Source organism: Squalius cephalus (assembly GCF_949319135.1).
Source record: "Squalius cephalus genome assembly, chromosome: 21".
NCBI lineage: Eukaryota > Metazoa > Chordata > Actinopteri > Cypriniformes > Leuciscidae > Squalius > Squalius cephalus.
This window is the reverse complement of record NC_137142.1, coordinates 1,535,867-1,560,761: the sequence shown is the minus strand read 5'-3', so window position 1 is coordinate 1,560,761 and position 24,895 is coordinate 1,535,867. Positions and strand designations below refer to the sequence as shown.

At 39.1% G+C, this 24,895-nt stretch overlaps 2 protein-coding genes across 4 annotated transcripts; both read left to right on the top strand.

The window, feature by feature from the left end:
- Positions 1 to 3,198: 3,198 nt before the first annotated feature.
- Positions 3,199 to 12,387, top strand: LOC307149688 (A-type potassium channel modulatory protein KCNIP2). Its single transcript, XM_079856196.1, has 8 exons — positions 3,199 to 3,310; positions 5,380 to 5,504; positions 5,691 to 5,760; positions 8,399 to 8,469; positions 8,730 to 8,837; positions 8,943 to 9,047; positions 10,647 to 10,709; positions 12,325 to 12,387. Exons 1-8 carry the CDS (start codon positions 3,265 to 3,267, stop codon positions 12,370 to 12,372), a joined length of 636 nt encoding a protein of 211 aa, XP_079712322.1. The 5' UTR covers positions 3,199 to 3,264; the 3' UTR covers positions 12,373 to 12,387.
- A 6,782-nt stretch (positions 12,388 to 19,169) lies between these two features.
- On the top strand, positions 19,170 to 23,475 carry LOC307149387 (uncharacterized protein). Of its 3 annotated transcripts, none has more exons than XM_079855684.1 (11): positions 19,170 to 19,531; positions 20,012 to 20,126; positions 20,266 to 20,500; positions 20,619 to 20,890; positions 21,005 to 21,182; positions 21,307 to 21,383; positions 21,546 to 21,726; positions 21,944 to 22,192; positions 22,343 to 22,474; positions 22,568 to 22,722; positions 22,945 to 23,474. In XM_079855684.1, exons 4-9 carry the CDS (start codon positions 20,666 to 20,668, stop codon positions 22,399 to 22,401), a joined length of 969 nt encoding a protein of 322 aa, XP_079711810.1. In that variant the 5' UTR covers positions 19,170 to 19,531; positions 20,012 to 20,126; positions 20,266 to 20,500; positions 20,619 to 20,665; the 3' UTR covers positions 22,402 to 22,474; positions 22,568 to 22,722; positions 22,945 to 23,474. The 3 variants fall into 3 exon arrangements, with proteins under 3 accessions (XP_079711810.1, XP_079711811.1, XP_079711812.1); XM_079855685.1 differs by having other exon boundaries at positions 22,343 to 22,488; positions 22,945 to 23,473; XM_079855686.1 differs by having other exon boundaries at positions 19,231 to 19,531; positions 20,012 to 20,105; positions 22,945 to 23,475.
- Positions 23,476 to 24,895: the final 1,420 nt, after the last annotated feature.

Below are 24,895 nucleotides of genomic sequence, written 5' to 3'. Positions count from 1 at the left end.
GTCATATAGTGAAGTGTGTAACTGTGTCAACATCTTGTGTTTGTGTCTACATACTTTGGTCTTACTGGCTAAAAGTGATGTTTGTTTTTAATGACCCTATAAGTTCAATTAAACCATCAAAATACAAGGAAAATATTTTATCTTTTTAAATATGAGAGAAGAACAAAACACTAAACTAGGTTCAGGTTTTTATCTGGCAAAAAAAGACAAAATACAGCTATGGGTTTTATTTTACCATGCAGAAAATATTCATATAAAAAGAAAGGCATGCATTGACTACAGCATAATCCGTTATTAATATTCTGTTGGATCTCTCTTGGTTTTGCATGTTCATCATTTCTTTGTTTGACAGTCTGGACAAAAATTGAGTGTAGGCCGGTCATTTTTTAACAGGGAACATCACAAGTGTGACTCTGCCATTTTGTACAAAATAAAAGCATTTCAAAACAAATTTCCTCGTTAAACATTAAAGCACACTAGTGTGATAAACAGTGAAATTTGTTTTTATAATTTATGCTAAATTGACAAAATTATCCACAAATAACACTTTTCACTCAAACACTGAGGGATGTAAGCTCATAGATATATACACTAGATGTCGCCTTGGGGTTCTAAACTTGCGTCAAAACCGCCGCCATCTTTGAACAGGGGTCTTGTCATAGGAAGTAGCTAGGTAACGCTGCTATCTCCGCCTGTACTTCGAATTCATGAATGATACCGGACTTTTGTGCTGCGTATGGATGTTCACACATATTATTTGAAATAACCCTTGTGTTTAAAATGTACAATATGCAGGAGTTGATCCTCAATACCCACTTTTTGGCTGCATGTGCTGTGTTGTTCCTAAATTTTGATTTTTTACCGATTGTACTCAAACCTTTTAATGGAAAAAAAAAAAAAAAAAAACGCGTGACGCTTGTAACCTGTAAGTACAGTCCTAATAGTATGCTGGTCCTCTCCCTGTCAATCTTCAAACAGTACATCCATGATTATTATACAATTCCGCAAATCGTATGTATGTGTGCGTTTTGCACAAGGACAGTGGGCTCAAGGGCTTGTTTCTTTTCCTTGCAAACTGGGGAGGTGTGGAAGGACACTGGAATTTGTGAAAATGTCAACTGTTTAAAGCCTTTCTCTAAAGTGAATTTCGTTTTGTATAAATTGTATCTTAATTTTAATAAATTTTATTCATCAACAAATTGCCTGTTAATAATCATGGATGCGTCCGCGCGGTCACTTAGTTATTGCACGTTAACTGGAGCGCATCTCAGCCTAACTTAACGAAACTCAGTGTATGCCTCACACAGACATGAGAAATACATCAAATACACAAAGCTTGAATAGTCACGAAATAATTTAAAACGAAAGAAAAAAGCTAGGCTACTCTCTGATTATGTAAACCATTATCTACATTTCTATCTCTAGGCGCGTTCACTACGGAGATGGCGATCGTCAACCTCATCTCTGCAGCCGAGTCGACACTGTCAGAAGTTTATTAATAAAAATCAATGCACGCGTCACCGGATTTACAAATGCACTTCTTGCTTGTTGCACGCACACGTATTATGTCGAAATAACGAGATATTATGTTGAAATAACATTATTAATAAAACATCTTTTAGAATTTTTGATTGAATGCTGAATGTTGCGCTTGTTCAATTTAATAAAATTAAAAATTTATTGTGATCATTAAAATAATTGAATATTAAATATTTAGTGGCCAAGTTTTGCTCATTTATATATGTATTATATAGCAATAGTTTATTCTAAGTTTACTCAAGTGGAAGAATGTGACTAATAGGCCTACTAGCACTATGCATTATATTTTGAAAAAGAAGTAGGGCCTAATTATCTTAATATCAAAACCTTAAATTTCCTCAGGACTCAATGATAAATACATGTCTGACCGTTGGAACGAACCATAAAAACTAGAAAATCGCATTCATGACGATTTATGGTGATTTTATTTCCGTTAGACCTTTGCCTACATTGACGCTGATGCATTAAAGAGGAGGGGCTCCCCTGTTCCAAGATGGCGGCTCTATTGACGCATTCGTTCCAATGAACTGCCGTAGCCCAGGCGACATCTAGTGTATCTATGATGTGAGCTCAGATAAATAAGGCCTGTGATTGATCAATTCCTAAAATAAATATAAAACCGGTTCTAATTGAAAGAAATCAAGTTAGCTAAAAGATTGAATCCGATATTTGGTGATGATGTGGCATAACGAGAGATGTATGAGCTGGTATGTGTAGGCCGGGAAAACAAAAAGTATCAAAAAACAATTGGGAAGTTGCTAGACTCTGCGTGACTAAAGTCAGTCCATTTTAGTCCAATACAATAACATTTACTAGCATTTTCAGGTCCGGGAAAATCCTCTCCGTGTCATAATGACCCGAACACAAGATGGGTTAACCAGAGTTTCTGGCTTTAGTCTCGAGGAGGATCAGAGACTGAGAGATGTGATGGATCAGGTCAGGCCGTGCAGGACAGAATCACACACTTCTTAAACCTGTGCAAAAGAGGCATTCAACAAACCGTGTGAAATGTCTGAGTTTATGACATTGTTTGAGTGTGAGCGTTTATAGAGCAACAGATAATAGTTTATAGACACGTTTACAGAGCGTTTATAGACACGTTTATATGGCCTTTCCCACATCTGTGAGTCCTGAAGATGTACAGGTGCGAGTTCACTCAGTTAATAACCGAACATGTGTGAATGTAATGGTATTGAGGACTCAAACACACACCCATGGCGACAGTATTCTGAATCACACTGAACACTGTTTTATTGATTTTTGGTATTTTCCTTAGAAAATAAACACCATACAAAGAGTTGTTTTGCTGCATGCTGGGATGGCGGCTGGTTTTGAGTGTGTCCCAGTGGAACTAGGCAATGTTTACACATAATCAGGAGGAAAAGAGGCGATAATAGCGGCCGATGTGGCGACTGTATTCTCCCGTCCTCTGTGACTGTGAAAACAGGCCATTTCTAAACAACTGATGAATTACTTATGCAGGCTTTTGTTGCTCTATAAACGCTCATGAAGTGTAAAGAAAGAGCAGTGGAAAGCGGTAGGAGTGTGTGTGTGTGGGTGTGTTTTTGGAAGGGAGGTCGCTCAAACCTCACACACACACACACACACACACACACACACACACACACACACACACACACACAGCTTTAGTACAGCATGGCACAGGAACACAGAGTCTTCGATCTTCTGCTGCCTGAGGAAAAAGTAGGAACTCTGTATGTGTTGATGCTGCTCTCCTTCTTCCCTCTGTACTGCTGGTTCCGCGGAGGAGGTGAGAGTCTCTTTGCTTTTACTGTATTTACTGTATCTTGAGAGGACAGTGATTTGGTCACAGGAGAGTAGGGATGATGGGAACAGGACACGCCTCGAGAGCCGGATCCACACTGAGCTCCAGCTCTGATATTAATCATATTTTAAGCATGTTTTTCTCTTAATGTCAGTGTGGATATTTTGTTAATAAATGCTAAGATGTCACATTATTGGCTTTAAAAAAGCACAAAAGTTTAAAGCCTGTGTTTGTTCTCTGTACACCACAGGTCCAAAAAAAGTTTGGAATAATTAAGATTTATTAATGTTTTTGAAAGACTCTCTTCTGCTCACCAAAGCTCAAAAATACTGTGAAAACAGTGAAATATTATTCCAATGTAAAACAGCTGTTTTCTATGTGAATATAAAGTGTAATTCCTGAATTTTCAGCATCATTACCAGTCTTCAGTGTCACATGATCCTTCAGAAATCATTTTAATTTGATGATTTGATGCTCAAGAAACATTTATGATTATTATCAATGTTATAATTATTGTGGAAACACTATGGTGATGCACTATCATTCAAATGGTCAGGTCAGTGAGATTTTTCATCAAGGATGCATTAAATTGATCAAACATGCAGTAAAAACATTTATAATGTTACAAAATATTTAAATTCTAAAGTCCCCCTGTGGTGAAAATCCAGCTTTTAATGTTGTTTATGTGTCTATGTGGTGTTTTTAATCTGCTTTAAGACAAACCATGTGTAAGTTCATAAGTCGACAGCATTGCTGAGTATTTCCTCCTTAAAACTGCAGTGAACCAAAGACAGTCTCAAAAACACGCTTTGAAATCGCTGGTGTTTCTGACGTCACAAACTACCTTGTAACCAATCAGATCAACGTGTGATCGTCAACCAGTGGATCTCTGAGCTGAGTGAGTGAGTGGAGGCGGGGCTCATTTGCATATTCATAGAACCACGCATACTAAATGAGGCAAGGGTGTCCAGTTACATTCAAGATATTTTAAGGCATGAAGACATTATTTTTTCAAGGAAAACTGTTTAAATATGTCATTTTGGTGATCAAAGATTAAGAGTATTTGAGTTTTAAGGGATAAAATTATTGACTACAGGGGGACCTTAAATTCTGTTCTTAAGAAATTTATATTCATCAAATAATCCTGAAAACAATGTATCATGTTTTTTCTACAAAAATATAACAATGATCATTTATTTTTTCAAAATTGATAATAATAAGAAAATAATAAGAAAACAATCAAGTTTATTTATTTACTTGTCTGGCCTTAAAAATTTATAATACAGAAATTATTTTGCGTCTTCGTAGCCATGCAAACCGGAATTATCGCAACAACGTTTTATCTGTACAGAGGTAAAGGGAGGGAGGCCTTCACAGGGGAGAGACTAGTTGGCACTTCAGCACTGCGCTGTCATCGGTCCAGGCGCAGGTCCTTCATCCGATCTGGATACGGCCTGGATCCGACGGACTGTGGTAAACCTCGTTTATGTGAAAAATACACAGGAACCCCCCCCGAAAATACACAGAAAAAAATGCTGTCATTACCGTAATTTCGAGATGATAAGACATGACGTTTTACTTGGAACTTTTCACGTCCTCAAACTGGAAACTATGCGTTTCAATCACTGTCAACGGCCAAATTAATTTGGTGATACAGCGGCCACATGGTCAAGTAGGAGCTCTCAGAAAATTCCCAGTTTATAAGCTGTAATTATGGATTCTTTGAAGACGTGAATGCTTTTCACAAGTTGAAATCTGAAATGGCGTGAATGCCGCCAAGAAACAGGTGCGCAAAGCAATCAGTAACCATAGCAACAAACAATGGCATAATCAGTATATGTATATGTATATATATATATATATATATACATATACATATATATATATAGTAGTCAACATTTGAAGTGGATCAAAAAAGTTAATCAAAGTTGCCTAAGACAAGAACAGGTATTGTTCAAAATTCATGTATAACTTTCATGAATGGTTTTGATGATTAAAACCATTATATATATATATAAATATATAAATTGAATGAGAGGTTGTTTCTCTTACAGAGAGCAAAGAGGATGAGATCGAAATTTCCTTTGTTTGCCATCGACCTGAAGGTCTGGAAACGCTACAGGAAGAGACCAGATTCAGCAAGAAAGAGCTGCAGTTCCTCTACAGGGCCTTCAAAAATGTGAGTGTTCCTCTTCTATAATAATATAAGGTGGAAAGCCAGTACATCAGCAGGGAATATCACCATCATGTAGAACAAATAATTATCTACGTTTCTATTTTATTCCATAACAATGTTTAATTCACTGTATATTGTATTATGTTGAAGGTTTTCAGTGTTTATGTTAGGAACTGTTGTGCGTTTCAGGAATGCCCCAGTGGAGTGGTGAATGAGGACATCTTCAAACTCATTTATTCTCAGTTCTTCCCACAGGGAGGTGAGACAGCATTGCTCCAAATTACCTTCTGATTATACCTCTATTTATTCATATTTTTGTTAATTATATACTGAACAAAATTATAAACGCAACACTTTTGTTTTTGCCCCAATTTTTCATGAGCTGAACTCAAAGATCTAAGACTTTTTCTATATACACAAAAGACCTATTTCTCTCAAATATTGTTCACAAATCTGTTTAAATCTGTGTTAGTGAGCACTTCTCCTTTGCCGAGATAATTCATCCACCTCACAGGTTTGGCATATCAAGATGCTGATTAGACAGCATGATTATTGCACAGGTGTGCCTTAGGCTGGCCACAATAAAAGGCCACTCTAAAATGAGCAGTTTTATCACACAGCACAATGCCACAGATGTCGCAAGTTTTGAGGGAGTGTGAAATTGGCATGCTGATTGCAGGAATGTCCACCAGAACTGTTGCCTGTGAACTGGATGTTCATTTCTCTACCATAAGCCGACTCCAAAGGCATTTCAGAGAATTTGCCAGTACATCCAACCGGCCTCACAACAGCAGACCATGTGTAACCACACCAGCCCAGGACTTCCACATCCAGCATCTTCACCTCCATGATCGTCTGAGACCAGCCACCCGGACAACTGCTGCAACAATTGGTCTTCATAACCAAAGAATCTCTGCACAAACTGTCAGAAACCGTCTCAGGGAAGCTCATCTGCATGCTCGTCGTCCTCATCAGGGTCTCGACCTGACTGCAGTTCGTCATCGTAACCGACTTGAGTGGGCAAATGCTCACATTCGATGGCATCTGGCACTTTGGAGAGGTGTTCACTTCACGGATGAATCCCGGTTTTCACTGTACAGGGCAGATGGCAGACCGTGTTTATGGTGTCGTGTGGGTGAGCGGTTTGCTGATGTCAACGTTGTGGATCGAGTGGCCCATGGTGGCGGTGGGGTTATGGTATGGGCAGGCGTATGTTATGGACAACGAACACAGGTGCATTTTATTGATGGCATTGATGGCAATAATCATGCTGTCTCATCATCATCTTGATATGCCACACCTGTGAGGTGGATGGATTATCTCGGCAAAGGAGATAGGCTCATAAAAAGGCTCATAAAAATTGCTGTCATTACCGTAATTTCGAGATGACAAGACATGACGTTTTACTTGGAACTTTTCACAACCTCGAACTGGAAACTATGCGTTTCAATGAACACTATCACTATCAATGGCCAAATTAATTTGGTGATACAGCGGTCACATGGTCAAGTAGGAGCTCTCCAAAAATTCCCAGTTTATAAGCTGTAATTATGGATTCTTTGAAGACGTAAATGCTTTTCACAAGTTGAAATATCATGGTGTGAATGCCCCCAAGAAACAGGTGCGCAAAGCAATCAGTAACCATAGCAACAAACAATGGCATAATCAGTAACCCTGGAAACAGAACATAAACCTGACAATGTGTACCTCATGCTGAAGGTCTAGACCCCTTAGCTCTGATTTTTAGGGCTCAAAGCTCCAACAAGACTTAAACACAATTGTTTTTTCTTGAATTTGTATTATTGTTTTTCTTCCCTAAAAAATGTGCTTGGATTAAAAACTGCAAATCACAAAGATCTCAAACTTGGCAGGAGGATTCACTAATCATGCTCAAACAATAAATAAGCATATCTTCACAACCATATGGGATAGAATAAAAAAAAATCTCTTACTCACTGACTGAGGTCCAACACAATGCAAATCTCTGATTCCATTTTAATCTACAGGGTGGGCCATTTATATGGATACACCGTAATAACATGGGAATGGTTGGTGATATTAAAGTCCTGTTTGTGGCACATTAGTATATGTGAGGGGGCAAACTCCTCAAGATGGGTGGTGACCATGGTGGCCATACTAATGTGCCACAAACAGGACTTTAATATCACCAACCATTCCCATGTTATTACGGTGTATCCATATAAATGGCCCACCCTGTATAATAAAAACTCCTCAATTTAAATAATCATTCTCCTCCTAAGCCATTTGTCCTGTTCATCTTACATGTATCGCATGCATGTGATGTTTTTTGCATGTATTTTCTTTTTCAAAGACAAAAGGTTATCAAAAGAATTTTGATTCCCCAAATTCCCCCCATTACTGTCTCTCTCTCAAACACACACCCATCTTACTCTAGGTGGCGCTATAGTAAATAAGTTTATGTTTTTACTGTTATTTCTGCGACTGTACAAGCTAGATTTTTCCTAACGTGGAACAAAACATATCTCTGATTTCCTGGTCCCCTATAAAATTGTTCTGTCGCAATGTTCAGAAGATATGGTTCATAAGTGAGCTGGGTCCAAAAAAATTATATCAAAATAATACTTTTGATAACTTATTGTCATACATGCACCCATTTTTGTGTGAATGAAGGGATACTTGATTCTTGTCGATGCTGCTATGGTGGCAAAGCTTGCAATGCACTGAATTTGAAATTAGGCTGATGGAATGAACTTGTAACTAGAAATTATTTAAAAAAAAATTTTTACATTTTTTTACCTTAATTTTGGTTGTTTCCTTTCTTTTCCCAAACTGCTTGGACCCAAATGATAGTCTTGTGATAGCAGGCTGAGTATTTTTAAATTCAAATCCCCTTTCTCTCTCTCTCTCTCTCTCAGATTCAAGCAATTATGCACATTTCCTATTCGAGGCATTTGATACTAACAAGAATGGCTGTTTGAGTTTTCAGGTAAGCTGTAGCCTTTCGTTTGAGGCACTGGCATGATAATGTGAACATTTGAGAGCCAGGTTTTCTGTCTAGACCAGTGGTTTTCAGTCCTGGTCCTGTTTGTCTTCACACTTGATTCAGATCATCAGCTGGTAGAAAACTCTCCATGAACTCAACTAAGAAAGACAGAAAATGTGCAGAACCTAAAACACTCTTTAGTAAAGATGTATTTATTTAGCAGATTTATTTTTCTTCTATTGTTGTTATTGTTAATTTTACAGGAGTTTGTTGCTGGACTGTCACTCATCCTTAGAGGCTCAATGTATGACCGGCTAAACTGGGCATTTAATTTCTATGACAATGATAAAGATGGATTCATCACAAAAGAGGTTCGTTGATGGGGTCATCAGCATTCACATGAATATATCACATTGGTGCATTTAGAAAGACCAGTTTAAAAATATATGTCTGTGTATGTGGTTTCGGTCTTTCAGGAGATGTTGAAAATCATGAAGTCGATTTATGATATGATGGGGAAGTACGTGTATCCATCCATGCATGACGATATTCCCAGAGAACATGTGGAACACTTCTTTCAGGTGAACTCAAACACACAAGAAGTTCATTTCAATTCTTTCAATTAGAATCAAGGAGGCTTGTTCTCACGCCTCAATAATAACAAAGTCCAAAGGACAGTACATAGGAACATAGAAAAGATAGCACAGGCAGGGCCAAGGTGAAGAATGTGGGAAGAGCCAGGGCGGAATATCCAGCAGGAGGGCCAGGATGCAGACAGATCTCTCAGGAACACTCTTGGCCGACACAGAACCGGCAGATATTTCTCAATTGGCTGACTTGACACAGACAGAGGAGGTGGGAGTGGGAGGCAGGGCTCCAGTAACTCGGTGCTGGGCGATGTGACAGGTTCAGTGCAAGGTGACAAGACAGGCAGGATACACTCACTCTCAGTCCATCAGTAAAACCAGTAAATCTTCCTCTGCCACAGTAGAGGAGATAGGGCTCCACTTCGTCCCCTCAAACTCCATCAAGATTCCCTCTGGGACTGACGATGTGGCCAGCTCACACACCTGGTCGGAAGTGTCTTCGGGCTCTGGATGATCCTTGGCACAGTCTCTTCCCTCACTGGTGCTGATATCGTGGTGGGCTCTGACTCAGGTTCGTCCATCGCTGTGGTGGTGGCTGCGGCTGGTAGCCGTTTTCCTCCTCACTCTCTCAGATGGTGAAGGGGGAACCATTGCAGAGGAGTACCCACTTCACATACTCCTTAAAAGTCCCTAGAGCCTCGACTCCTGGCAACCGCACTCTCGTCTCAGCGTTCAACCTTGTCCGGAAAAGCACACACAGACAGGCGTCATCGTAGTGGACAACGTGGTGGAGATCCAAAAAAGCCAGTGTGTGCCTTTCTAGGGACTGGTTCCCCTGTGAGGATACGATCTGATGCTAGGTCCATATTTGATCAGTTCTTCTGTCCCAGTCCAGTTGAAATAAAATGTGAGGAAACAATCTAAGCTCAGGAGTATAACAGTTTTATCAAACAAAGAAAAACCAAACACTCAGGGCACAAGAACAGAAGCACCGGGGTAGGCTATACCGCATCGAGAACTGACAAAGAACTGAAAGAAACACAGGGCTTAAATACACAACTCAATGAAATAAACCACAGGTGTAACTGAGTCAGTAACCAAGGCAACAAACATGGTAATTAACACAGGCTGGAAAACTAGAACAAAGGAAACATGCATAAAACACAGGAAAACTGAACATAATGCCAAACATAAACATAAAACTTTATGCCAAAAGGTTCTTTTAAAGGTGAAATGTCTTAAATGATTGCATAATACTTTCATGTTTAAGGGATTGTTTTAATTCTTTCTAGTGATAAAGTATGTTTACGAGCTGTTTAATTCCTAAAATGTATTCAAAATAAAAAAGTGACTTAAAACAAAGTTAATTGAAACTAAATCCACAAAATGATCCCATGATCGGAACCGCTAAAACGTTCTATGAAACGCGTGACAGAACCCTTTAAGCTTCTATGTAGAACCTTTTATAGAATAGTGAATAAAGAAATTGTAGGATTATGACTTTGACAAACTGCTTTTGCACTAAAAGCATGAATGTAAATGTAAGACTTCAAGGCTTGAAGAATGCATCATTAACTTGAAAATATTTTCCAGAAAATGGACAGAAACCGTGATGGAGTGGTCACCATTGAGGAGTTCATGGAGTCATGTCAAAAGGTTAATCTCTATCACTCATTACTGTTATCCGAATGCAATACAAACAAATTCAGACATAAAATACTTCAAGGGAGAATTGCAGAAAGCAGGTTTAACTTACCATGACATTAATCCTGAGTTCATAGAGCAGCAGGCATTGTCCCTTTAACTCATAACCAGTATAACTATATATTGTGCCAAGCCTATGCATCACACTAAATAGCTTTTATATATATATATATATATATATATATTTATATATATATATATATATATATATATATATATATATATATATATATTTACTGTTAGGGGTTAACAGTTTAGGACCCAAGGACCAGATGTTTGAAAGAAGACCCGGAGTCAGAATAATAAAAAATTGGAGACAAGTTTTACTGAAGATAGTTTGCAGTTTCATCAGCAGAAGTTCAGCTTCAAGACTCACACAGGAGTTCGTAGGCCGATCACAGCAGTTATACCATTTCCAAGGTCTAAGCTACGTCATTGCTTACAGGTTGAATGATTCTGATTGGCTAAGAAATTGATAAACATAGTAATTTTCCACACATATACAGATAGACAGAAGCATATCTCCATAGATTATGCAGCTGACACTCGGACCCTGAAGTTAGGCACGTCGTGACCTTCCAGGTCGCAGATTTGGGTTGCTGGGTGCCAGTATGTCCCGAACAACAGTCAGTTTCCAATAATGCCAGTGGTTCCTTAACCTGTAAGCAAGAAGACTAACACACACACCGACACACATCTTTTCCAAGGTTGGATTTGGCCAGGCTTTAACTATAAACAGGAGTCTCGTCTCAAAACATCAAGATAACAAGTTCTTAGGATAGGACACTTTAGTCTTAATGGAAAATATAGGCTTTAACTGAGAAATGGTCCCTTAAACTATAGACTTCAATGACCCCTAGATGTTTTAAAACGTTAAACCTTTCTCAAACACAAAACATGTCCCCATTTCATTTCTGGAAGCCGGGCTAAATAAGCAAGCTGCATTCAGATATCAAATACTGACATTAAAGAATACATGAAAAGAACATTTCAGTAATCACACTGGTAACTTCTATAACAAAGTAAAATCTACAGAGAAGTTATTCAAACACTCATTACATATACATTGAAGCAGCAGTGGATTCCAATCCACCCCCTTCAGTATATATATATATATATATATATATATATATATATATATATATGTATATGTATATATATATATATGTATATATGTATAAACAAAATGTATACAGAAAACTTAGAAGACACTGAACCATGATCAGAGAAAACTTAGGGCTTAAATACACACAAAGTAATCAACGGAACTAAGAACAGGTGTAATATTAATCAGTAATTATGGAAACTTACTAGCAAACAGAACTAACTACTAAACCGAAACAGAGAATGAAAACAAAACCAAAAAAGATCGAGACTGTCATGGTTATGTGTTGTTGATTACTAACATACCCTGAAAGTTCCCCCAGTTTTGGGTACTAAAAGCTTAGGTATACAGTTTACTCCGGGAAAACTTACCCAGTTTAATTGTTAAATCTGCTTTCTGTAATATCCCATAGGAAAGTGTGACTCTTGCCATTTACTCTTCTTTCTTTTCTGTTTATTTGAGGATGAGAATATCATGCGGTCAATGCGTCTGTTTGACAGCGTCTTTTAGGAGTTTCTGCCCGGCTGTGGATTTCAGAACCACATTCTTCTCTCTCCATCAAGAAGTTATATATTTGCCATATAGGCCTATATATATATTTTTTTTTTCTTTGTGTGACCATCTTCCCTGAAGACAGAGACACACAATTTTTTAAAGAGCTCATTTTAGCTTCTTATGGAAACATCAGTGTGCAAATATGTGTTTTGGTTTTATCCATACGTTTATTTAATTTTTTTATTCTAATTCATTGTTCCAAATGCCAGAGACGGTTAAAGTTGAAAAGGGTCACGCGCTTGCGTATGATACGAGAATATTCAGGCGAGTAGTATAGAGCTCAATTCTGATCATCTTCTTACTGTGTTTAGCTGTATTTGCTGTGTTTGAGTCTAAGAACGCTCATTGGTTTCCAGAGTGTTTGGATTATAAGTGACAAGCTTGTTAGCTAAACATCCCCATTGGCTGTTTACCCCATTTGGCTGATCAGGGGTTTCAGTTTATTGTCAATACTATGGCTGCATGCTAAGTCTGCTCTGGGCCCATGGATTTGATGGACCCAATGTCCTACCTGTTTGGGTATTGACCACCTCCAGGAGACTCTAACAGATCCTTTTCCCGAGTGTAGCATTACACAAGTGAGACAATAACAACGATTTGCAGGATTGGACTTGAAATTCGGGGTGTTTCCCCGACCGAGCAGTAAGTGATCAACAAGAAGGGCTGAGGGGCCTCCAAAGAAGAAGCTACTTACTAACCAAAGAAGAAGTTACTTCGGCTCTCCTAGCCCACCAGGTGACTGAGCTTACAAGTACATTCCAGAACCTCCAGGCTTTACCGGCGGGTGATGTTCCAGTAAAGAAGTCGATGGTAGGGAGACATGTATGCCTACTTCTCCGTTACCTCGCCATGAACCACCCGTTATGGATACTGTCTCGCTGGCTGCTTTGGATTTCTTGGTTGAGCCTGAGCAAGGAAAATATTCCTCATTAGAAGACACATCATCTCCATTGACCCAGTCTCAGCAGTCCCTCAGTGATGAGGGCTCGACCTCTAGACCCACCGTTCCCAGTTCTAGGTCCTTCAAACCTTCTGCCCCATACAGTTTCTCGGCCAGAGAATTTCCTGATGCCAGTTTGCCCCAACTTTATGGATGTAGTTGTTCCTGGATTTTGTTCAGCCCCAGCAGCTGGACCGGACCGGGTGGCACGTACTTTGGCCGATGTACAGGAGATGGGTCTTGATAATATGCCTCCAGTGGAGACATGAATATCTTCCTTCGTTGAGTCCCCCGATGAAGCCCTCAAACAGAATCTTTGATGTTTCAACCCAAAATGCAGACATACCAATGACCTGGAACTCTTTAGCTCACTTGATGCTTTCACTTTATTTATCTATGACTAATGGTACTTCATAGCTGGTGTTCAGTGTCTTATGAGCCTCTCGATCAAGCTCATATTAAGTATCTCTCTACAAAGACTGCTATTCTTTGGGCCATAACATCAGCCTAGAGGGTCAGTGAGTTGCAGTCATTCCACAATGCATTAGGTGGTGATCAGAGGATAATCATGCTATGCTTTGGCCAAGCCCAGATTTTTAGCCTAAGGTGTCAACACAGTTCACTCACTATTCTGTGATTTGCCCTTCTGATCATGCTCCTAATCCAGCACTGTCCAGCTTGAGTGTTGCGGCGATATGTGTCAACAACAGCGTTATGGCACACCACATAGTTGTTTATCCGTTTTGGTCCCTGTCGGAGAGGTGCATCCTTGTCTAAGCAATGGCTATCTCATTGGGGGGTAGACACCATTTCCAATTCTTATCACTTGGTACGTCACCCAGTTCCAACGTTTGTGAAGTGTCATTCTACTTGTGCTGTTCCCACTTCTTGGTATCTCCCTATCAGACATATGTGCAGCAGCCACATGGGTATCACCTTCCACATTTACAAGATTTTACAGGCTAAATGTTGCCTCTCTGACTTCAGTTAGCTCTGCTGTATTTACAGACAATGTTTAGGGTTCAGTCCTTGTGACTTGTTTAACAGTCTCTGGTGGCGTGGAACTATGAAATAGAATGATGGTTACTGATATGTACTCCGATATGTCATTGGTCAAGGTCAGGTATGACTGAATTCAATTAAATTTCAATTCACATTTATTTGTTTAACGCTTTTCACAATACATATTATTTCAAAGCAGCTTTACAGAAAATGCACGAGTCCATAGTACAATTTAGAGTGTTCTGTTATCAGAGGTAACTTTATACAGTTATGCATTTCAGAAATGTACATATATTCTTAAACCACATTTTATGTTTCACATGCTTGCAATTCTCTGTTTGGAGAACACTAATACATTTGAGTATAAGTCGAAAGCTTTAGCTTCATGTGTCCAACTCTCTATCACTTGCTCATTTAGTTTGTCTTTTTCTGTTTTCTTTCTTTTGAATCACTGAATGAATCACTAATCATAAATGAATCACTGAATGAATGAATCACTCACTGCTCTTGACTTAATTAGCAGTTATAATAAGAATCAACCTTTGGCTCATACAGTCGAGCAGTGTTCTGTTTTACATCTTATTGTTCAATTTCTGTATTATTTCTCACTTGAAAGCTACTGTTTAATAGACCTATACTTTACCTGAAAAACTTAACACACTCTTTGTTTTATAATTATTGCTTTCTATATTTTATATTTTATATAACTATTTTATATATATATAGCATTATCAAGTCAGGTTTTGGTCTTTTAATTCCCACCTCTTGAAGATAATTACTGAGTTTTCAATGTCAGTTATTCAATAATTCCATGTAAATATTATATATTTTTGTATTTTCAAATGTCAAATTACTTGTATTTTAATTAAATACATTTCTCACACCGGTTATTTGTATTTTATTAACATTTGATAAGGGAATTGTAACAAAACACTTTTTGATGTATTTGTGGCCATGTCTCGTGCCTTCCTCTTTTTCATCATCTTCCTCTTATTCTTCTTCATCACCATCTTCCTCTTCTTTTTTCTTCTTCGTCTTCTTCATCATCATCTTCTTCTTCTTCTTCATCCTCATCATCTTCTTCTTCATCATCATCAGTGGCGCAGGGACCTTGATGGGCTACCCAGTGGTGGTGAATGAGTGACAGGCAATAGATCCGTGGAGTACCAGATGCGAGAAACAATCCAGGCGGGAAACGCTGACCCCGGAGACAATAATCATCCAGGCGGATAACGTTGAACACGGAGACAGTAATCCAGGCGGGACGTTGAACACGGAGACAATAATCCAGGCGGGACGTTGAACACGGAGAACGCCAAACAGGACAGGAACGGGAAACAACACCGGTAGACTCCACAACGATCTGACAACACAAGACACCAGTCACAGAGCATATAAAGGTGAGTTGAGTGGGATCAGCTGGCACTGATGATCAAGAGGTAATCAGAGGACACACGCACAATTACACGAGACGAGGAAGAGACAGTGAATTCATGAACCGTGACAGTACCCCTAAGTCCATCATCTAAGTCCCTTCTAAGTCTCACGGGCTCTACTCCATGTGTGACGGCACCTCTGGAAAAAGGCATCCTTCTTCCCCACAAAAAAGAACCCCGCCCCCGCTGGAGAAGAGGAAGGACGGATGAACGGGTGCAAGTGGAGAGTCCATGAGTAGAAATGACAATGTTTCAGTATGATTGCCTGATGTGGTGAGTGTGATGGGTCCGGTGGTCAAGTCATCTTCATTTATATAGCGCTTTTAACAATGTAGATTGTTTCAAAGCAGCTTTACAGAGATAAACGTATAATTTGGTGAGCGAATTTGAGTATAACTCAAACGGTGGTGAGCAAAATGTTGGGGAGTTCTTGACCATTGAGAGCGTTGACAGATATTTTGTGAGTGAGTGATGTGATCGGAATCTGAAGTCTGTGAGCAAGCTTAAGGTCCATGAAATTACCCTCCGCTCCAGAATCCAATAGGGCTTGACAGTCGTGCATCTGGGTAGCCCATCTCAGTCTTACCGGGAGGAGCGTGGACGATGAGGTCTTCTCAGCGGAGATCCCACCCGATAGTAGCCTCATTGTTACTACCGGGCTTTGACCTTTTACTGGGCAGGCGTGGAGAAAGTGGCCCGCTCCCTCACAGTAGAGGCAGAGTCCCTGGGATCTCCGCCTCTCCTTCTCCTCCCGGGAAAGCCGAGCTCTACCCACCTGCATGGGCTCGTGATCGAAGACGGCGCTGACCATGTCCCCGCTGCTGGTTTGTGGGCCCTCAGCGCCCCCCAGGTGGTCTGTTCGGAAGTACGCGCCATTCCATCCGGGTCAACCGAGCATCCACCTTCAGAGCCAAGGCAAGGCAAGTTTATTTGTATAGCACATTTCATACACAATGGCATTTCAAAGTGCTTTACATAGAAGAAATAAAAATAATAAAAATAAATAAGAGTAATTAAAACAGTTTAAAAAAATAAAATACAGTACAGTACAAACAGTCGGATGAACAGTGGCACAGTGCTCATTCATTAAATGCACAGCTAAACAGAAGTGTTTTGAGTCTGGATTTGAATGTGACTACTGTAGGAGCACGTCTGATCTCCTCTGGAAGCTGGTTCCAGCATAATAGCTAAAAGCGGACTCGCCATGCTTAGAGTGAACCCTTGGTATTTCTAGCTGATATGATCCTAGTGATCTGAGTGATCTGTTGGGCTTATATTCAGTGAGCATATCTGCAATGTATTGAGGTCCTAGGCCATTGAATGATTTATATACCAGTAATAATACTTTAAAATCAATCCTAAATTTAACTGGGAGCCAGTGTAAAGACCTGAGGACTGGTGTGATATGTTCATGTTTTCTGGTTCTGCTCAGAATCCTGGCGGCAGCGTTCTGTATGAGCTGCAACTGTCTTATGGTCTTTTTGGGAAGGCCAGTGAGGAGTCCATTACAGTAATCCACCCTGCTGGTGATGAAAGCATGCACAAGTTTCTCTAAGTCTTGTCTGGAAACAAAGCATTTAATTCTTGCAATATTTTTCAGATGATAGTATGCTGATTTAGTTATTGCTTTGACATGACTACTGAAACTAAGGTCTGACTCTAGTGTCACACCAAGATTCCTGACTTGATTTTTAGTTGTTTGACCCCTAGAGTGAAGGTATGCGTTCACCTTGAGAACTTCATCTTTGTTTCCAAACGCAATGACTTCAGTTTTGTCTTTGTTTAATTGAAGAAAGTTTTGAAACATCCAACTGTTGACTTCATCAATGCATTGGCACAAGGAGTCAATGGGGCTGTAATCGTTAGGCGATAGGGCTAAGTAGAGCTGTGTGTCGTCTGCATAGCTGTTGTAAGCAATTTGGTTCTCTCTCATTATTTAGCTCATTGGGAGCATATACAGGTTGAACAGGAGTGGCGCAAGAATTGAGCCTTGAGGGACTCCGCATGTCATGGATGTCCACTCAGACTTATGGTCTCCTATACTCACATTATAACCTCTCCCATCTAAGTATGACCTGAACCATTTTAGGACTATCCCAGAAAGCCCCACCCAGTTTTCCAGCCTGTTAAGAAGTATGTTATGATCAACAGTGTCAAATGCAGCACTGAGGTCGAGTAGTACCAGCACTGATAATTTGCCTGAATCAGTATTTAAGCGAATATCGTTTATTATCTTTATGAGCGCTGTCTCTGTGCTGTGGTGCGGTCGGAAACCAGATTGAAAATTGTCAAAGAATCCATTCGAGCATAAGAATTTGTTCAGCTGATTGAAGACAACTTTTTCAATGATCTTGCCTATGAAAGGAAGATTTGAGATCGGTCTATAGTTGCTTAATATGGTCTTATCCAGATTGCTCTTTTTCAGGAGGGGCTTGACAACTGCAGTTTTCAGGGAGTTTGGAAAACTCCCAGAGAGAAGTGAGGCATTTACCACTTCTAGAAGATCTGCTTTTAAACTGTTTAACACACTTTTGAAAAATGATGTGGGAAGTGTGTCAAGAGCGCAGGTTGATGTTTTAAGGTGCTGTACGGTTTCTTCCAAAATTTTGCCATCAATTTCTTTGAAATCAGACATAGTAACTACTTTCACAGGTGGTCTGATCTGTCTGACCCCAGCGCAACTCAAGGATGTGCTGATCACCTTTCTGATATTATTGATTTTCTCAGAAAAGAAAGAAGCAAACTCACTGCACTTGTTCTCTGAGAGCATTTCACTGGGAATCTGGCTTGGGGGGTTTGTCAGTCTCTCTACAGTAGCAAAAAGAGTGCGTGTGTTGTTTAAATTGCTGTTTATAATGTTTGAGAAGAAAGTCTGTCTAGCTTTGCCTAGTTCCATATTGAAAGCATGCAGGCTGTCTTTGTAGATGTTATAATGGACTACAAGTTTAGTCTTCCGCCACATGCGCTCTGCTTTTCTGCATTGTCTTTTCATATTTTGCACTGCTGTTGAGTTTCTCCAAGGTGCTTTTTGTCTGCCACTCTTCTTCCTGACTTTAACAGGAGCAATATCATCAATTACACTTTTAACTTTTGAGTTTAAAGAATTAAGGAGAAAATCAACAGAGTCTGCAGATATGCTTGGTGTTAAAGGGGTCATATAATGGTACATGCACTTTTACAAGCTGATTGTACTGAAATGTGTGTTGGCAGTGCCTGAACACAACCATCATAAAAATGATAAAAATCCATCCAGTGTTTTTTTTTTTAATCTCCTTATATGTTTGACCCTCTCTGAAATTGAGCTGTTCGATATTGTGACGTCACAAAATCGACGCCCCTCCTACGATCTTTGATTGACAGCAGCGTTTCAACACAGTCCCGCCCTCGCTCTGTCAATCATCATAGTCCGCACGTCATTGTTGATGCCCTGGAGAACTGTCTATGAGCAGAATGGCGTCCAAGCGATTGTGGTGTTCTGTTCTTGGGTGCAATAAGGAGCACAGCAGTCATTTTACTATTCCTAAATCAGAACCGCTGAAAACGCAGTGGCTGAGTTTTGCTTTTGAAGGGAATATTCCCCACGATCAACGCGAATGTTTGTATGTTTGCGCTAATCATTTCTCTCCAGACTGCTTTATAAACGAGGGTCAGTAAAGCTGGATTTGCTAAAAAGCTGCTCCTCAAAAAAGGATCAGTACCAACTATTCGTGTTCCTGCTGCACCTCCAGAAGAACAAGTGAGTCTAACGTTTTATTAACCTTTATATTAATCTTTATATTAATCTCTGCAAATCGCTGCACGCTTCATTATGAATGCGGCTATTTACACTCAGGGTACATTATGGCATGTTTTCTATATATGACGTTCTCAATATAATTCATAATCCCACGTTTATAATGAACAACGCGTTATGGTGTTATTAAAAAATGTGTACACAGCACAGGTGTTAAAGTTAACGTGGTAATACTACACTAAGCTTACTTTTGAATATGGTTTATAATGGTGTCTGTAACTGATCTTAAGAAGTAACGTTATGTAAAAAACAAAAAAACAGTTATAACTGCATGAAGATGAATACCTACAAACAATACCTACAAAATATTGTTTACATCCTGCAAATGCATATGATTCAAGACCATAAATACTCTAATGGATGTTTTTCAATATTACGCCGGAATAAATTATGTAATCTGATCAATTATTTGCTTTTGTATAGGCAAGCACATCGGAAGAATTGGACATGGTGCAACATGTGGCCAGCCAAAATAAACTGTGCACAGTTGGCACCCAGCTCTCAATGAAAACTTTACGTCCGCACTACAAAAGCACAGGTTTGCTGATCCAGATTTTATATAGTGTGAAGTCATATATTAATTTTTTGCGTTATTGTCAGTAATAATATTTATTGTTGTTTTATTTTTTTAATTTATATTACTACACGGTATTAAAATGTGAACTATTATGTAACAGGCACACAGACAACTATGTTATACCCAGATATTGGTGTTGGCCAGTCAATACCACTGCTATCATCTACACCAATAAAGAGGCCAAATAAGAGATCTCGCTTGGAGCTAGAGGAGGAAGAGGAGGAAGAGGAGGACCCTTCTGGAGCCAGCTCAAGTATGAACGTGGAAGAGCCTATCGATTCCTCATATGATCCAGCTGACTCTGGCACAACCTTGACTGAGCCAACAGATGTGACGTAAGTGACAAGACTATTTTTTTGTTCAAGATTGCAATCAGTTCGATAGTATAAATTTGTCTTTTTATGTTATGTGGAATTTGGAAATTATTTACGTAACTCTTTATTATTCTAATAGATTTGAGTCTTCAAAGCCGGTTCACAAGACAGCGACTTACATTGTTTATGAAAACTGCCTGCTGCAGCTCTTTGAGCAGTGCCCTGTGTGTCGACGTGTTACCAATGTACAGAGAAAAGTATTTGGCACATTCCTCTCTGTGGAACAACGGTGCCCACACTGTGACTTCTTCAGAAAATGGAATAGTCAGCCAATTATACAAAGCACTCCTGCAGGGAACCTCCAGCTTTCTGTTGCAGTGTATGCCAATGGTGCCTCTTTCTTCAAAGTTAGCCTATAATTTACTATTGCAAGTAATATCACAAAGATCAACCCTGAACATAAATAAATGAACATACTGTCCCCGAAGTCATTCTAAATGAAGGAATCCTCTTTTCTGACCCTAGATATTCCAGGCAATGAAACTGAACATGATCCACTACACCACCTTTAGACTTCATGTCCGGAGGTTCATACAGCCTGCAACTGTACATATCTGGAAGACGGCACAGGAGGGCATGATGCAGCAGCTCAGACAGCAGCAGAACATCGTCCTGGGCGGAGACATGAGGGCAGATTCACCACGTACTAAATGCTGAACAACTGTCTCAGTTTACATATTACTGTGAAGGCAAAACTTACAGAGTAATAATAATAAATAATAAATACTGAATGTAATACAAAGTAAACATTACTTCTCTACGTAAAGGTCATTCAGCCAAGTTTGGAAGTTACTCAGTGATGGACCTAAGGACCAACACTATTATTGATCTGCAACTAGTTCAGGTGAGTCTAACATTACAAACTTATGCAAGATGTAATGCATATGCAATGTAACAAAGTAAATGTACAGAAAAAAGGCACAGGGATTTTTTTACTGTGAAACTATTCGCTAACATAACAGACATTGACAACAACTGTCATGTATGCCCTTTATTTTCTAATCAGAGTAATGAAGTTGGAGGGAGCAACAACATGGAGAAAGAGGGTCTGAGGAGGAGCCTTGATCTCTTGAGGGCACACGGTGTGACTTTAGACAGCATTGTTACAGACCGGCACCCTCAAATACAGAAATACCTGCGGGAGGCCAACATCACACAGTATTACGATGTATGGCACATTGAAAAAGGTATTAGCTCCTGTCTGAGTGTGTGTTGTTTATGTGCCTAATGACTGTCATAGTCTCACAGACTATGATTTTTAAACAGATCAGTCAAATTTTATTACAAAACATTATGATACAAAACCATACCTTTGACCAGAACTTCCTTTTTATTATATTGTGTTCAATAAACACTGGATTTTTCTGCATGGCTGAATTGCAGTTTATTTGTTTCTATTATTAGGAGTATCAAAGAAACTGCTGAAGATTGCTCAGAAGAAAGACAGTGAAAAACTGCAGAAGTGGTATCGCAGTATAAAAAACCACATGTATTGGACAGCGGCTTCTTCTTCATCAGGGCCAGAGCGAGTGGCAAAGTGGACATCAATTCTTAATCATATCCAAGACATGCACACACATGATGATCCCGTTTTCCCACAGTGTTTGCATCCGCAGCGCAATACAACGGACAAGAGCAAGTGGTTGAGAGCAGGTGTTTACCCTATTAGCAGTGTCAATATATCTGATGTGTCTAAGTGCATACGACAGACATCTTTTTTTTTTTTTTATTAAATAAATTTATTTTTATTTTTATTTATTTTTATTTAAATATAAAGTTTAATAACTTCCACTTTCCCACCAGGAACAACTGCCTTCTCTCGATTAGAGAAGATCCTCAGAAACAAGAGGATGGAGGCGTAGAGGCGTTCCACAGCGTAATTCTGCGCTTTGCACCAAAGAATGTTGTGTTTTCTTTCCTGGGAATGTTATGCAGGTAAATCAGTATAAGTGGGAAAGGAGTGTATACACATTTTCAAACACGCAAGTGTGACCTAGGTAATGTTTAACCATTATTTCTTCTCTATAGACTGGCTATATACCTGGCAGCCCTACATTTTAATGAGAATGCTGGGCGTCCCCAAGCCACGACAGCAGCTGGAGAACCACTATTTAAGGTGGTTTTCCCAAAATACAAGAAAGGACAATGCTCTGCAAAGCCAGTGAAAGTAGAACCAACCTTCCGTGAGTGTAACAACTTTTATTTAAATGCAAAATAGTCATTCTATGTACAGACATAATATCAGAAGCACAACATAAATGTTTTTTTTTTTTTTTTTTTTTTTAAACAAGACACCTTATAGACAATTTTATGTACAAAACCATGTAGCCACAACACTAAGTGAGCAACTCAACTTCAGAGTAAACTGAAAATAACAACAAAAAAATTTTTTTTTTTTTTTACAGAGTACGTGGACAACCTGTTGGAAATTATCTTTGAGAACGTTGTTGTGGACCCAACCCCTTACATGGACGATATCCTGAAGATCTCCATACCTGAGAATCTCTCGTCCCAGTTTGACAAACCAGACAAACAGGAAGTGATAAACAGCTACGTGTCTAGGTTTAATCAAGGGCAGGTCTGAACCCTACATATTGTCCATGTGCATTAGGGAACTCTGCCCGTATTCGTCGCACCACACAGGAGGGCAGCACAACCCTGATTCTCCAGCCCAGAATGCCCCAACACCAGCTGACGAAACTTCTGTATGCCAAAAACCTGTAACGGCTGAGAAAATTGAACCATTTTTTGTTGTGAAAATTAATGTTATCTAATGTCATAATTTCATTTTTTTATTGCTGTTTGTTTTTTGACAATTATTTTTGCTGTTACTGCATTTTTGTTTGTTAATAACTTATTACATACCTCTGTGGAATTTAGTAAAACAGTATTTCTGTCAATAAATGTTAGTCAAAACAGTTTTGTGTCTATTCATTATTTGGTATTTAATGCTGAATGGTATGTTACGTGGTTATTAATAATTACACTAGAGTTGATCAGTTACCCATAGTGAACTTTATGCTTTGCACTGCAGTTTCTTATGTTACAATAGAAAATTATGAATGAAATAAATCAAAACACAACTTACCTTTCCATTCCCTTTAAACCTAAAGGCCCATAGTCTGCTCGGTAGATGTTTAATGCATTCTGAAGCGAGAACAGATTTAAACAAACAGGTTCCAGGCCTGGATGATCGACCATACATTGAGGTGGATTTTCCAGCTGCTGTAATCTTCTTAAAACCTACAAATTATGAATATGGTAACTGCCCTGATATTTTTACAAGATAATTGCATAATAGCAATACAATTTAGGAAAAGTACTGTACCTGTGGTATCTCCCTGCAGCATATATTCTCAGCCTCTGTAGGCATTTGCCCACAATTTCCACAAAGACACCTGGAACAGGAATATCAATGAAGTTACAATACTATGTTAGATGTACTTGAATGTTTTCTTAAAACATAAAACATTTTCGTACTGCACTGCACATTAACGTACATTAAAAAAAGTCTTAGGTGTCCTTCAACTACTGTTAAAAACATTCCTGCCGTGACCTCATGTGGGTGCTTCAGCCCTGACAGTTGTATCTAACACTGCATAAATAACGTTACGCATCACTGACAAGCCTACATTTACCGATTTATTTATTTTCATGACCATGAGCTGTAACATCAATCTGTCATTTCACTAACGTATAACTTACATCAGTAAACACATAGCGTTCGTATCTCACTACTCTACCCTGCCAGTACACACAAAGATAGATAAAAGAGACATTACGTTAACCAACCATTCAGAAATGTCCTGTTCGAGCCTTAATTGTCGAACTTCTTCGGGGCCGTCATCGTGTTCCGGGTCCGAGTCCGGTTCGAATTGATATGGTTGCACAGTGTCCTCGGAGACTCCCGCTGCCATTCTTCAAAATATACATTCATCTGTTGTCAAGGCAACACTCCACGTGTGTTGTGTCAAAAACTCATTTTTGAGGGGTGAGCAAAGCTCATTATCATTTAAAGACACATGCACTTAAACGGCGTGCTGAAAACAGAGCTGTTTTTGACCAGGTAAAATGAGTGTTTTCTTACAAAACTAATGAGAATTTTTAATTAAAGTATATTACAAACTTTCAATATAGACCCTAAAGAATAATATTAGCTTGTACAAAAATGGCACTATATGACCCCTTTAAGGATATAGCCTTCATAAATAGTACACTAGTGTTCTCATTTAAGCATCTCTTCTTGACAGACACAGATCTAGCTTCAGTGGCAGGAGAGATCAATATATCAAAGAAAATACAGAAATGATCAGACAGTGCTACATCCTTAATAACAATCGATGAAATGTTTAGACC

Coding starts and splice junctions, on each gene's coding strand:
- LOC307149387 (XM_079855686.1), top strand. CDS start 20,666: ATGAAAACTGCCTGCTGCAGCTCTTTGAGCAGTGCCCTGTGTGTCGAC. Junction 20,891..21,004: donor TGCCTCTTTCTTCAAAGTTA/GCCTATAATTTA, acceptor TTCTGACCCTAG/ATATTCCAGGCAATGAAACT. Junction 21,384..21,545: donor TTGATCTGCAACTAGTTCAG/GTGAGTCTAACA, acceptor TTTTCTAATCAG/AGTAATGAAGTTGGAGGGAG.
- LOC307149688 (XM_079856196.1), top strand. CDS start 3,265: ATGCTGCTCTCCTTCTTCCCTCTGTACTGCTGGTTCCGCGGAGGAG. Junction 5,505..5,690: donor TCTACAGGGCCTTCAAAAAT/GTGAGTGTTCCT, acceptor TGTGCGTTTCAG/GAATGCCCCAGTGGAGTGGT. Junction 8,838..8,942: donor ATGGATTCATCACAAAAGAG/GTTCGTTGATGG, acceptor TCGGTCTTTCAG/GAGATGTTGAAAATCATGAA.